Source organism: Mesocricetus auratus, unplaced genomic scaffold (genome assembly GCF_017639785.1).
Source record: "Mesocricetus auratus isolate SY011 unplaced genomic scaffold, BCM_Maur_2.0 Super-Scaffold_100027, whole genome shotgun sequence".
NCBI lineage: Eukaryota > Metazoa > Chordata > Mammalia > Rodentia > Cricetidae > Mesocricetus > Mesocricetus auratus.
The window spans coordinates 15,465,142-15,480,747 of record NW_024429208.1 but is presented as its reverse complement, the minus strand read 5'-3'; the positions used below and the strand labels follow the sequence as shown (position 1 = coordinate 15,480,747).

Here is a 15,606-nt window from a genome sequence, read left to right as displayed (position 1 = left end):
TAAAAGTGCATGAGAGGCTATGTATAGATTTTATAATAATTCTGCAATCTTATGTAATGGACTTGAGCACCTGAAGATGAGTATTGGCTTCGGTAGGGATCCTGGAGTATCTCCTATGGGCAGCCATGTATTGACCAGTCATCCACTGTATTTGTTACTTAAGCTCAGATGTCTGTGTGTCAGCTTGTCTTAGAGTGTTGCCTGCATTCTAGGCTAGGGATGTAGCTCAGTTGGTTGAATTCTTATTAAGCTAGCATACAAGAAGCAGGGGTTTGGTCCCCAGTACTACATAAACCCAAGCATAGTGGGCCAGCCCCTGAGAAGTGGAGGCAGGAATTCAAGGGAGTTCGAGGCCAGCCTGGTCCAGGAGATCCTATCTCAAACCAGCTGACAAGGGAGTGTTGGGGAAATGGTTGAGTGGGTAAAGGCTCTTGTCACCAGGCCTGCCAACCTGACTGAGTTCAGTCCCCAGAAATAGAAAAATGGTGGAAGCTGCTCTCTGGCCTCCACACATACTACTTGGTGTACGCACACATATACACACACAAAATAAATTTTAAATGTAATTTTAAACTTTCTTTTCCTTTTTTAAATTTAAGTTAGAAACAAGTTTGTTTCACATGTCAATCCCTCTCCCTCTCCTCCTTCCCATCCCTCCCCACCAGCCCCCCCAGTTCCCCACCGAATATCCCCCCAGATCCCCAAATTTTAAACTTTTATGTATTTTATTTTATGTATATGGGTGTTTTGCCATGAAGCCAGAAGAGGGTGTCAGATCCTCAGGAACGGTAGTTACAGATGGTTGTGAGCCACCAGGTGGGTTCTAGGAATCGAAACCCTTGGCCCTTCACAGGAGCAGGAAGTTCTCTTAACCAATGAACAACCTCTCTAGCCCCTAAAATGTAATTTTTAAAAAGACTATCACTGTAAAGAGAAGGGCGGAAGAGCCTGGCTGTCTTAAATGAGAGCCACCAGCATCACTATCTCTTCTGGTGGAACTGTGGAGAGCAGCTCTCTAGTGTGGCTTACGAAATGACAGTGTTTGGTCCACATCAGCTTGTCCCCAGCTTATACAAAGGTATTCATCATGTGCCGTAAGTGGCTAGGATGCTTCCCGCGATGGTAAAGGTGGCACATGAGTCTGGACTTAATCTAAGTATATTGCCGGCATTACTTCACAACAACCTTAGGAGATAATTTCATGGCCTCATTAAAGGCAGAGTCCACAGGACTGAACTCACTCACTCCAGGGGAGGGGGCGGGGCACAGCTTGAAGTGGCAGAGTCTTTGGCCATCCGGTTTCCAGGCTGCACTGTCTATCCATCAGCTTTGCTCAGTGTGGGGGAAAACCCAGTAAAGGGCCCAGGGGTTTGACGCCTGGACCCAAGAGTCTTATACCTGGTGGTAATTTTCATGATAGGTAGTGTGTGCCTCTGGTCCACTGTTAGGCGGCTTACGAGATTATTATATTTAGATACAGTAATCGTCATGATTCTTATTTCTAACAAGTTTTAGCAGTGTGCTTTGAAAATGAGTAACTTGTAACACTCAGCAACAGGTCTGAGATATGGGGAGCTAAGAGTTACTGCCTGTAAACTGTAGTGAAAGGAATGGAATTACTCGGCCTTTGCCTGGCTTTCTGCTTACACACCCATGAGCGGCAGAGCCAGCGGCTGATGGGCAGATTCTGCCTGCCTGGCTCACTTCCTGTCAGGTGACTTTAGAAAAGGGTGGGATCCCCTCCTCCTCTCCAAATGTGACTATTTAGGGTATTCCTCCTCCTGCAGGAATCACAGCAAAGGCTAACAAAAACAGCAAAAAAAGTAAAATTGGAGCCAACCTTGTAAGATTCAAACTTGCCTAGGTTTTTAAAAAACAAACAACACACACACACACACACACACACACTAACTGTGTATGTGTATGTGTGTGGTGTGTCTAGGTGCACATACTCGTGGAGGCCAGGGAACAACTCAGGTTGTCAGGAAGTTTGGTTACAAGCTTCTTTTCCCACTGAGCCGTCTTCCTCCTAGACTTTGGAGGAAGAAGCTAAACCATAAAGATGGCTCGCACCAGTGTCTCTGGGCGTAGAACATGAGGCCAAGTGAACTGTGGCTGGATGCAGCCATACCTGCAACCAACACCACTGAGACATTCATTTAAACGAGTAATCTAATGTCAACTTTCCCCCATCCCAGGTGAACCTGGGTCTCTGTCTTTACTAACATTCTAGCTGCAGTGAAATCTGATGCAAACAGCCACGTGTCCACAGCAACACTGGAAGGCTTCCAGCATCATAAAATGCTAGACTCTATTATTTCAGGCTTTCCCATCTAGGAATAGATTAACCTAACTTTAACAAAATAAATGTAAGGTGAGCTATTAATCCTTTATATGGCTATAAACCTCAGTATTGCCAAGCACCCTGGTTTTTTTGTTTTGTTTTGTTTTGTTTAAAGGGGTCTCTTGCTACTTCCTACTAGGAGATACATAGCCTGCTAGCATTCCTTACACTTCTGCTGGCTGAGGGGCAGTGTGAAGAGAGGAGCGGGGCAGCTGCTTCTGCTGCCCCCCCCCCCCGCCTTGGACTGCCTTCCAATTGCAGACTTGCCCTTGTGATTTTGGCCTACGGGATGCAAGGCAGGCCGTCCATTACTGACCCATTTCCAAGGTCTAACTGAAGTACTTGATAATCAGTTGTATTGTCTGCCCAAAGGCTAACGGTGGAAATGGTTCTGCAAACACTGTTGGAGGCTTTCACAGATGTGCAAGCGTGGGTCACATCTTCAGACCTGTCACTCTCTCAGGGAGAGTCACAGCCTGAGACTCCAGTTCCTTTAAACTTGGTCTTTTTAGAGGCTTCTATGAGTCTGTGTGTTTGTGGCCGTGTGATGTGCCCTGAGGTGTTGGACAGTTTGATGTTAGCTGTAGGTGGAAGTTTCTGTCCCATCAGCCGCTCCCCAGTAACCACACAGAGGCTTAATATTAATTATAAATGTTCTACCAATAGCTCAGGCTTGGTACTAGCTAAAAAATGTGTTGCACAAAAAATATGACCCAGTGACTGATATTGGATTTCAAACTTCAAGTTGAAGATCAGAAAAGCAAAGCAGCTGGTCATTAACTCTCACTCTACCTCAGACTGAAAGGTGATCCTGGCTCCATCAAACCTCAGACTACTGCCTCTCCTCAGGGAGGCTGGGGAATCCTAAGACTTCAATGTCTTCCTTTCCTCAATGTGGCTGGAGAATGAATCCCCGACACCGACTACTGAAGACCCTGCTTCTATCTTTTATACCCCTCTAGTGCTGGGATTAAAGGCATGTGATCCCAGGTGCTGAGATCATCTTTGTGTGAACTGTTTCTCTTTAAGACTGAGTTACTCTTGTGTAGATCTGGGTGGCCTTGAACTCACAGAGATCTGTATACCTCCTAATCCTGAGTTTTAGGATTAAAGGTGTGTTCCACCACCTCCTAGCTTCTGGCTGCTGGGATTAAAGGTGTGTGTATCACCACTGCCTGATCTCTATAGCTCGAGGCTGACTTTGCTTTCTGAATCCTCAGGCAAGCTTTAATAAATCATAAATAATATATCACCACACTCTTCCATTTTAAATTAACCTATATTTCTTATCTATGCTTTGCCAAATGGCTTGGTACCTCTTATCAGGACGCCATGTCCATCCTGCTCCTGTCTGCATCGGCTTGATCATCCAGACTCTGCCCTCTTTCCCAGCATCCTCCCAGTCTGGCTCTCCTGCCCAATCTCTTCCTCCCCAGCAACAGGCCAGTCAGGGATTTATCAACCAGTGAGAGTACTTCGTCTTCACAGTGTACAAAAGGGTTATTCCACAGCCCTTAGCCCGTAACGTGCACACTGGAGGGTCCTCCAGCAGAAACTGCATGCCTGCTTTCTCAAGATCTCAGCATTGTCAGTCATCTTAGCAATAGAAGGAAAAGCTTGCGTAATCCCCTATGCTAACAGGTTTCTCTCTTGCGTGTTCCACCAAAGTGACTCCCCACTCCCCTCATACTTGCTAACTTTGCTGTTCCTTCTGCTTATGCAACTCTAAGCAGGGCTTGGAAAGGGGTATAGTGGCAGAAGAGAGCCAGCTTCACATGAGAGATTTGCTAGCTCCTTCCCAGGGAGATAAGCACCTGGCCTGGTGACATTTAATATGTTGCTTTCTTTCTGGAAGTGCTTGGCCAGCAGTACTTGGGGAATTCATTCAACACCTCACAAAGATGGCTCAGCAAGATTACAGGTCTGTTTTAAGGCAGGGAAGTTGGTATTGTGGGTTTCTTAAGTCCCTGGGGTTAGATAGTGGTGACATGCCGGCCAGCTCAGCTTTCAGGCTAGCCTTGGTCAACCTCCTTCCATTGAACATAGCTAAATTAGATAGAAACAAATCGAATCTAAAAATCTCAAGGGACTATGCTTCATTATTGCTTAAATTCTAGTCTCAGTGTTAGCTTTCACTGTGTGTAGTAGTGCGCATTTGTCATCCCAACTACCGGGGAGGCTGTGGCAGGAAGATCAGGTGTTCAAGGCCAGCCTGATCTTTAAAACAACCAGGAAAGAGAGGCTGGAGATTTAGCTCAATGATAAAGGATTTCCCTGCTGTGTGTGAGACCCTAAGTCCAATGCCAATATCAGAAAAAGAAGGGAGAAACAAAAAGCCTTATAAGGCAATAGTAGTCAATTTCAAGAGAAAACGTTTGAGGGAGAAGAGAAGGCCTGCTTTGATTTTTTATACTACTGTTTGAATTGATTTTGTTGTTGTTTCGCATGTGGTACAGAGGACTGTACTTCCATACTTGGCTTGAGTCAGGTCTACTTTTATGGAATCCATTTCTCCAGTTCTTTTGGTTTATTTTGTTTTTTAAAAGCAGGATCTTACATAGCCTATGTAGCCCAGGGTGGCCTTGAACTTCTGATCCTCCTGTCTCTACCTTTCAAGGACTGGCATGTCCCACCAACCCCAATGGATTGTTTTTCTTTATTTTTTAAATAGATTTTTTATTGTGTGTGCATTGGTGTTTTTGTCATGGATGTCAGCTGGAATCTGACAGTTGTGAGCTGCCTTGTGGGTGCTGGGAATTGAACCCAGGCCCTCTGAAAGAGCAGTCAGTGCTCTTAACCATCGAGCCATCTCTGCAGCCCCAGATTCTGTTTAAGAGAGTTCACACCATGTGTGTTTGTTATCTCGTTTCGTGCCTCCAAGCCACCCTCAGTTGTGCTGAGATAAAACACCGAGATCAAAAGCAAGATAAGGAAGAGATTATTTTTGGCTTTCCATGGTTTCAGAGAATAAGTGTCCACTGTGGCAGGGGAAAGCATGGCCACAAGCAGCAGGCAGGAACTACAAGTTGAGAGATTCCATTTCTAGCCACAAACAGAAAACAGAACCCTGGAAGTAGGACAACACAATATAACCTCTCAGAGCCTACCCAGTGATGTACGTCTCTGGCAAAGATGTACCCTGCCCCCCAAACAGCACTGATACCTGGAGACCAAGTGTTCAAATACCTGAGCCTATAGGGATATTCCTTATCAAAGCGTCACACCACCTATGAATAGATATTGCCATTTACCGACTTGTTTACACTGGTGTGAGTACAGTATGTCTGTGTTCATATGATGTGTAGTGCACACTTGTTTGTAGACATGTGCATGCCACAGCTTATGTGTCAAGATCAGAGGACAGCTTTGCAGCAGTCAGTTCTTGAAAGGTTTGTCATGTTTCTTTGGCTGTCTTGTGCACTCCAGGCTGGCTGACTCACAGGTTTCTGGACAGTTCTCTAGTGTCCAGCTCCCTGCTGTCCCCCTCAGCAGCTGATGATGTCCCCAAGAGTTTTAGGGACCTTAGTTCCAACAAAAACAGGACTTGTGACTTTGACAGTGAAAAGAAGGTCAGGACCCGCCAGTTTGTGAAGCGCAGAGCTGGAGGCTTCACTGAGGATATTTTAATACAGCCTTAAGCTGTTAAGAGAGGGAAAGGTGCTCGGAAGACTTCGCAGAGCCCCCTGGGAGAGACCAAGTGTGTTATTTGCACAACAGCAGTCATGAGAAGGATTTTGATGGAATTTGAAGTTACTATCCTGTCAGTGAGAGGCTCCTGGGGGCACCTGATAGGATCACAACTGATAGAGTGAAAAAGTCTCACCCACAGGATAACCTTTTGTGTGAGAGTTTCAGGCTATCTCTAGGGATAATGAGTTCCTGCCCAACGTTATATACATGCAGGCCTTACTCCTGGTCACAGCTGTCTTAGCATTAAGTATCTATATATGAAAGCAATATCAACTTTATACCAGAATCTTTTACAGCTAGCTTCTTAACTAGGAGACGCTTCCTTTCATTCAAGTCCTTTTCCTTCTCATGTCTCCAATGTTGCTCCTTCTGGTCTTCCTCAGGAGTGTTGAGGCTACAGATGTGCACGACCACATCTGGCTTTCCAGGGGTCAAACTCAGATCACCTCAAATGAGGGCTAAGACTTCTGTCTCAGCCTCTTGAGTGTTGGAGTCACAGCTGAACCCCACCATACTCTGCCGAAATAGGTGCTATCTGCAGTTTGCAAACAGAGGCCTGGCACATGGGAGTGTAGGTGGCTGCTGCATGTCACACACTGTTTAGCTGGCAGAACTGAGGCTAGAGCCTCCATTTGCTGGATGCCTGGAGCCCAAGTCCTGACTCTTCTAAGCAGTGGAGTGACCCTGACCCAGCCACTGGCCTGTCTTGAAGCATACTGAGGTGTCTGGTTCCCCACATTGGATAGCATCTATGGAGAACCCCTTGTTGATTAGCCATCTGTCGGGATCAGCCCACCTGTCCAGTTTGTACCTGAGAAGGGGAGTGTGGATTGAGGAAAGAAACAGACTAGAGACAGAGTCAGGAGGGCACCCAGTGAATACTGGAATCAGCCCCAAGTTTTTTACTCAAAATTCTTATATATCCCAGTCAAACCAGGGGAAGGCTAAAGACTTCCTTACCAAGATACAAGGAACACACAAATGTAATTACCTCCTTAACACCCCAAACACCAATAACCATACCCTAAATCAAATATCCTGTTGATTAAGGTATGACGTCCATTAGCTACACTTTACACCTAATATTCAGTTATCTAGGGAAGACATACAATAGCCATACTTTAGGTCAAGCATATTGTGGTTTAACCTCGAAGGAGCAATGATAGACTCAAACTCTCTGACCTTAAGTCAAGATGGAGTGGAGTCACTTCTAAGGGCCTCCACACTGAGGTGGCCCCAGACTCCCATGTCATCTTGGTACTCGGAAGGCAAGTGCTCTACACTGGGCACTCTCTGTAGTCTCAGATTCAGCTCAGCCAATATCTTCAATCCAGTATTTCCTCTCTCTCCTGTCCCCGTGATGTGGTCTGAAGAGTGCACTGACCCTAAAAGTTTGCATGGAGAGATGCAACACTCCATAAATGTAAGAAACAATACCTCTAGGCTATTTTTGCCTTGGTTCATTAGGCTACCATGTATTTAAAGGAATGAAGATTCCTTCCCAGTTTAAAAGAGAGATGAGCTGAGACAGATAGCAGGTAAGCAATATGGGCCTTTACTTAAAGGTTTAAGTCTCTCTCTCTCTCTCTCTCTCTCTCTCTCTCTCTCTCTCTAAATATATGTACATGCATGTGGGCACCCACAGAGGCCATAGGTACCAGATCCCCTGGAATTGGTGTTACAGGCAGTTGTGTACCAAGCAACGTGGGGGCTGGGAACTGAACTTGGGTCTCCTGCAGGAGCTGTATCATGCTTAACCTCTGAGCCACCTCTGCAGCCCCATCAGGTTCTTTAGTGAAGGCCAGATGCTGGAAGCAGGAAACCTGGAATGAGGTGGAGATCTTAGCAGCAGCCTGCAGCACAAAGCAAATTCTTACATTTGCAGACTTTCGGGCAGTGGCTCTCAACCTGTAGGTTGCAACCCCTTTGGGAGTCACATATCAGATTTCCCATGTATCAGATACTTACATTACGACTCATAACAAAATTACAGCTAGGAAATAGCAATGAAAATAATCTTATGGTTGGGGGCTCACCTCAACATGAGGAACTGTATTAAAGGGTTGCAATACTCCCTTCCACCCCTCCACCCCCAACCCCTCCACCCCTCACCCCTCCTCTTACTTCCAAGCTTAGAGGGAAAGGGTCTCAGCAGGTCAGTGAAGGTACTAGATTGTTGAGAGAAGCCTTTTCCTTGCCAGCCGCTTTGGGTTTTCCTCACCAGTCGCCTGGGCTCTGCCACATTGTAGTCCCCAAATAATACACAAGATACTGTATTAATTATGAAACTGTTGGCCTTGTTTGTTTCTTACCGCCTAGCTCTGACTTAAGTATTTACTCCATAATTGTTAATCTAAGTATTTCTCTTACCGGAGAAAAGATCCGGACGTCTTAACCCTATGGCGGCTACATGGTGACTCCCTGTGTTTCTCCTACCCAGAGTCCTCCTCGACTCCTAGTCCCACCTATCTTGCTTCCCTATTGGTCAACAGTGCTTTATTGACATATACACAGGACTTCCCCATCACTAGATAAGATATAAGACAGTAATATAGGAAACTAATCCTACTGCCCTACCCTACCTTGGATATGCTATATACCAGGAGCTTGACAACTTTGAGAAGGCACTAGATGGAATGGAGGGAGGGCCAGGCAACCTAGGGCCAGCCTCTGCAAGCTAACTACAGGATAAGCATTGTTTATGGTTTGCAATACAGACTCTTCAAAGCATTCCATGGGTCATTCCTTGATCACAGGGAGTTGGGACATTAATATTACCTACTCACCGCCCTGCAATACACTCAGAGGCACTGCAAGATTTTGACTTGGATTGCTGTGCAGTGGAGTATACAGCCTTACTCAAGGTCTCGTCCTCATGTCGTTGACCAAGGAGAGAGACAGCCACATGGCTCCCCTCTCCCCACGCTGGCCCTGTCCAATTTGCTTTGGGGATGGAGTTTTCCTTGACACACATTGGTTTGGTTGCCTCATCCCAGCTGTCACTCCAGAAAATCACATTTGCTTTTCTTCAGATTAGATGCCCTTGAGTTTTGTGTGTGACCTGTTGCTAGGTGACATGTTGCTAGGTGACCTGTTGGACACTGGTGGCAAGACCACCTCCCCCAGTCTCAGAGGAGCAGAACAGACAGTCCAGGAGAGTTGGGGCCTTCAGATCCACCTTGGGTCCTAACCCTAACTTTCAGCAGTGAGGGCTAAAAGTCAGAAGTTGGGAGTGACCCAATAGAACCAACTAGATCTTTCTCCCGTTCTCTACTTTCCCCTCCTTTCTTGTTCTCCCCCTCTCTCCGTCTCCTCTACCTCTTCACCCATCTCTTCTTTTTTCCCTCTCTCCATTCCCCTATCCCTTCTTCTGTATTTAGTATTCACTTCCAGAGCCGGGCTTCTGGGCGTGTCCCGGTTGTAAGACCAATGTGTTCTATTTATTTGCGGACCTGAACTTCAGGGTGTGTCCCGGTTAATGAGGCCAGCGTGTTCTTACTCTCCTCTCTCCTCTGATGTGTAGTGCCACTAAGATGCTATTTTTGGAAAATATGAAGCTCTTGGAGACAGTGACCTCATCATTAGTCAGGCTTTGGACTCAATCGAATAATGTGTAGTTTGATCGTCATAGTGCCCCCACTGTCACTTCCAAGATGAAAATAATGTGAGTGTTGGTCTTCTCTTTGACACGGGAGTAAAAGGCCTTAGGGAGTCATTGTGAACTGTTTTTAGTATACTGTCCGGCTGAAGCCACCGTGTGTCGACTGGTGCCTTTGTGTTGCCAGATTTTTTTTAAGTCGTTCAGAAGCCTCCATTTCCTTAAATGTAAAAAGGAGTGTAATGTCACCCGGAGATCTAAAGGGTCCTGGGGACTCGGAGAAGCCAAGGCAGTCTTTACTATTGAGTTACTGCACTGTGAATTTTTGTAGCACTGTTAAAAAGAATTGAAAGCCAAGGTGGTAACCTACTCTGGTTATCCCAGCACCTGGACTCAACAGTGAGTTTGAGACAAAGTAGCCAGAGCTGCAGAGTAGGAACCTGTCTCAAAAACAAAATAAAATTTCAGGGATTAAGCGCTGTTTGAGTGAATAAATCAGACCTAGGTTTTTGTAAGATGCCATGTTATAACAGAGTGGGAGCTGCCAGTCATATTATAACAATGGGAGCTGTCAATTGATACAAGCATCCTGTGTAAATATCTGGAAAGTCCCAGGATTTGGCCTGAAACTGGAACATTTTGGGGTTTGTTCTTTCCCTCTAATAAATCATCATATTTTAACAAATAACCTAGCATCAACCAAAGTCCTCTGGAAAGGGTGTGGAAGTCTTTTTACATTTAAAGATACCTTATTATAGCTTCTCGCCCATATGGAGAAACATGCCAAGAGTCACAGGCCGGCAGATGTTACCAGGGAAACGGTAGAGCAAAGCTTCTTCTGGGCCCATGGGAGGGGGCAGTTATTAAAAGTTGACTTTGTTTGTGCCAAGTGGGTATGGAGACTAGTCCCCTAAATACATGCACCCCCTTACCATGGCCAGAAGAGTCTATGGGGTGGTCAGTATACTCAGTAGATGCTAGAGAGAGAGAAGCTGCTGTCTCTATGCACAGTCCTTGGCACAGGCACATGGCTGCTGGACCTCACTCAGCAAGCCCTTCTAACCCCTTTCCTGGAATCAACAACTCAGATAATCACCCCACATCTCTAGAGCTGACATGAAAATTGGGCACGGAGAGGCCCACAATCACCTTCGGGCCTCTAACCAGTAGCCTGTGGCAAGGGTCACCCATAGGAAGTGACAAAAGGAGTTGCCAAATTCAGCTAATGTGTCTCAGCCCCAAAGCTGAACCTCTTCACTAGGCACCCACCTCCACGCTATGAGACCTAGGAACTGGGTCTCACGTCACCCATGCTGGCCTGGAACTCACTACCTAATTGAGGGTGGCCTTGAACTCCTAATCCCCCTGCCTTGACATTGCAGACGCTGGGATTACAGGTGTATGCTACTATGCCCAGGTATGTGGTGCTAGCGGTCAAACCCAGGGCTTCAGGAATGCTAGGCAAGTACCTGGCTACCTGAGTCGCATCTATAGCTGTTGCTTCATATTTAGTGGTCATCGAACAGCGTGCCCTGCTAACCCTTTTAAATGGTTATTGGTACAGAGAGCTAAAGGCTATGCTTTGGAGCTATGGTGGCCTGCGCAGTGACAGTCAGCACATTTCAAAATTAATATTGTCTTCTAAAGTCAAGCAGATGCTGGTGTGTCATCGGTCAGCTTTATCTAAACTGAAGGCCATGCAAAGTATCGAGAGACAGTTGGAAAGGAACTTAGCAAGTCATGATCTGCCCTTAAAACTGTAGGCTTGGTTGAGTTGCCATTATTTTGTTTTAGAAATCTTCCCTGTAGGAAGAACATTCTGGTAGCTCATATTTCAGTTATTCAGACTCAATTAGGGCCACTCGTAAACCTCAAACATGAACTCCGAGGAGAAATTACCTAGTATTGGATTGAAATGCTGCAACCTTTTGGAGTCACATGGGAACATTCTAGATGTGGTCAGGTCTACCATCTGCTCAGCTGTGTCGTGACTAGGCTCTGATGTGTGGCAACGGGCTACAAGAGGTGAGGAGAGAAAGCATATCTGCGTGGGGGTGGGACCCTGGCAAGCTGTCACCTCCCATGTAAATATTACATGATGGCAGGATAACCTTTCTGTGTGGTATAATTTATGGTTTCAATAATTAATGCCACCAGTATGTTTCTCTGAGTGCTGAAGGTAAATAATTTACTGTAATTAACAAAGAGGCAGAAGATTATTAATTTATCAGACTTAAAAAACAAAAAGGGTCCAAGCAGAAAATAATCCCAGGGCCTCACACATTCAAAGGCTGTAGTTTGTCCCCACAGCCCCTCCCACACCAAAAATATTGAAGTGGCTCTGCATTCAGTCCTTGACTCTACCCTGACGGTTGGCTGCTGGCATCTGTAACAGTTTGTCTAAGTAGTTAGCAGATATGGCTAGGCTGGAAGTGAGTCTCTCAAGTGAATTATTGCTGTCCGAGGTGAAGATCTCAGTTCTGCCCAATTGTGTTAGATTCTTTTTGTTTGTTTATTTGTAAGGTTTCTGTATATGTCCCTGAGTGTATATATCTCTACCAAGGGTATACAGAGTCTGTGGAGGCCAGAAGAGGGTATTGGATCCTCTGGAACCGGAGTTGTAAGTTCTGTGTGGGTGTTAGGACCAAACATGGGTCATCTGCAAGAATAGCTAGTGCCCTTAACCACTGAGCCATCACTCCAGCCCCAGCATTAAATTCTTTTTTTTTTAAACAGACTTAATTCACTTTATTTTTCTTGTATGAAAACCCTTATGTGGTGGCCACAGCTGGAGCCTGGGTCCTCTGAACAGAGACTCTGGTATGGGCTTTCACAAGATGGTCCGTGAATTCCTGATAAGGAGACTTGGTGAACACAGTCTCTTTCCAGAGGCCGGGGGTCAGGTAGCTGTAGGTCTTAGAGATGGCATCGAAGGTGGCCTTGGCAAAGTTACTCAGGGCGACAGTGCAGCCCCTGCTGATGTGTAGCAGTCATCAATACCGGCCATTATCAGTAGTTTCTGCACAGATCCACTCTTGGGCCTGGCATCGTTTTGACATACCCTTTGTTTTATCTCCTATTCCATTCTATGCCTGCCTTTTTCCTTTTTGAATTAGTTCTTCATTTGGTTGGAGTACGTTTTGAAGTATTACCCTTGGAGACTACATGATTAATCCGTTTTTTGAGGTTTGAAGTATCCGGAAATACCTGCTATGAACTTGGTTTGCCTAATGAGGGAGCGGTGAGCTGATAAAGCATTTCCTCTTAGAACACTTGAGGGATTGATTACTCCATCATCTTTGTCATGTTTCTGCTTTTTGCAGTGTGGTGGAGGGTTGCCGTCTGTAGCCCTCTCTGTCTCTAGGTTCTGAAACTTGTTGCCGATGCACCCTCTTGGGCACAATGGTGTCCTCCTCTCCCACACTCCTTGACGCGGTGGATCCTCTCAGGACACAGGCTTCGGATGTGGGAAAGGGCCTCGAGTTGTTCCCTTGTTATCTTCTGCTTCACTCTTTTTGCTTTCTAGAAGTGTTTGCTGATCTTTTAATTTTAATACAGAGAGAGAGGGGAAGGGGAGGGGGTGGAGGGTGTGTACCCAAGTCTCCTGTCTCCACTCCCCACCTCTCTGTAGGATTGCTGGCATTATAGATGCATTTATTACATCTGGCTTTTTAATGTGGGCTCCAGGGGTTGAACCCAGGTCAGCAGGCTTTCGCAGAAGTACTTTCACTGCTGAGGTAACCCTTCCGCCCTTGGTGGCCACTTCGGTTCAATGAAGTTTCCGTTGCAATGCGGGCCAAGTACTTTGGAGCCTCCTGAATCTTTGTTCGCAATCCTGGCGTGAGCTCTGGGAGCCTTTTCCGCTATGAGCTCTGCACCTGCATCCTCTTTCTCGTGGAAGCGCCCACAAGCTCGCCTACGCTCGGAGGGATTTTTCTTGACAGGTTTTTGGCTTCCCTTCTGCTTTAGCCCTACAGTGTGGCTCGTGTCCTTAGAAGTCTACAGCATGCCTGAGGCCACCCAACTGTCCCTCAGAACCTTCTTGGGCTTCCTCTTCTTCAGCGGCCATCTGTGTAGACACAAACACCCGTTCTGCCCGCACTTACACTGGGCAAACGTTCCCAAGTTAGAAATGGCGGAAGTGAACCCCTGGCTTCCAGACCTTTCCCTCTCAGGCATTTCACTCTCAGCGTCCGCTACTGCAGAGTTTCTGTGTCCTCCTCAGGCTTTCTTGGTGGGAGACTGGACTGCTGCCAGCCACGGTGACCCATGGGTGTCACAGTCATCAGGCCTGAATCTGCATGTTGAGAATGGGGAGGGAGGGAATTTAAAGTTGCAGGATTCATTTGAACCAATTAATGTTCTCCGTGTTTCCTTTACCATGCAGATAATGCCAGGGTTCGTTCTCAGGATTTCCATATGAAATATTTGTGTCAGTATACTTTATTTTTTAAATGTTCTTTTCTATACAGAACCTAATGTAGACCTCATGAGCAAGATTTGCAAATTCTTTATATTGAGTGTTAGCTTATCCAGGCTTATAAAGATATTCAGATATATTTTGTGCGGTATAGGGAGAACTGGTGTCTCGTGGTTGATAGCACGTGCTGTTTTATTTTTCAGCACCTAACATTCACAAGGGAGTTTGATTCAGATTCTCTCAGACACTACAGCTGGGCAGCAGACACCTTGGACAATGTGAACCTGGTCTCAAGCCCTGTGCATTCTGGGTAAGTGCCCGCATGCCATCTCTCCTTAATCCATTACACTCACATTGCATTTATTATTTAGTTATCCATGCATATTGAAAACATCCATATCTCGGAACATTTTCACCTGTGAAATATATGCTCATTTGTGAGAGTGTGTGGTTTGCATTTGTAATCATTTAATAAGTATTTTGGGGGACAAGTCCGTCTTCATTTATCCCTAAAAGTGGAGTATTAGAAAAGAATTGATTATTGACATAGCAAAATTTCCTGATTGTTATGAGCTTCTAGAAATCTTTAAAATTCCTTTTCACTGAAAAAGATATAAAACCAAGTTGTTTTTCTTAATTATTTCCTCAAATGAGGCTTTTTTAAAATATGCATCTGATTTTTCTTCTGTAAAAACACTAAATGTAGAGCTGGGGAAGTAGTTCAGTCAGTAAAGTGCTTGCCACACAAGTATGTGTGCAAGTGGCTCGTCCCTGTCATGCCAGGGGGAGAGAGGAGTGCAGACAGGCAGATCACTGGGGTCTGCGGGCCAGCTCCCTTAGTCTAATGGCTGAATTCCAAGTCAACGAGGGTTTCTGTCTCAAAAAGCAAGGTAAACACGGCCTGAGGAACAGTACCCAAAGTTGATCCCTACTTCCCACATGCACATGTACACAGGAATACTATTAACCACGTGCATATACACAAGAGCATGCCCGACCATGTACATGCACACAGGAACATGCTCAAATACATGCACATACACACAGGAGCATGCCCGACCATGTACATGCACACAGGAGCATGCTCAAATGCATGCACATACACACAGGAGCATGCTCTACCACCTATGACCTCATTCATTTACACACACACACACACACACACAAATGTGCACATACATGCATACAAACATCAAATGTATTATAGATTGACTTCACAAACTGATCCAGTGTCCCCATGAGCAGTGTGCTCTGCTGTTTTTAGTTTCCTCTCATTTGATATGAACCCATTTTTCAATCAATGATTTTATTCTCTGCAACTGCCATTTGTAAAAAGAAACCCTAACCCTGGAAGGTCCCACTTGACTCTGGCATCTTCTGCATTCCTGAAATAAAATTATAATTACGTTACAGTCAGAAAAAAAATGAATCTCAAGAGAAAATAAAGAAATCTACTTTTAAAATGTCACACACCATTGTATGTGCCCCAGAAGTGCTGATAAGAACCTTATTAAAGAGTCCCTCGTCTGTCTCACGGCAGAAGACTGAATGGTG

The 15,606-nt window shown here is 45.6% G+C and overlaps 1 protein-coding gene across 14 annotated transcripts in view; it reads left to right on the top strand.

Annotated features, from left to right (window-relative positions):
• The window catches only part of Ank3 (ankyrin 3), a 561,730-nt gene that overhangs the window by 479,763 nt on the left and 66,361 nt on the right, over window positions 1–15,606 (top strand). For all 14 annotated transcript variants that reach the window (XM_040732583.1, XM_040732581.1, XM_040732584.1 and 11 more), the window contains one exon: window positions 14,256–14,362. In XM_040732583.1, the coding sequence (XP_040588517.1) occupies window positions 14,256–14,362 (107 nt within the window). The remainder of the gene's footprint in view (window positions 1–14,255; window positions 14,363–15,606) is intronic.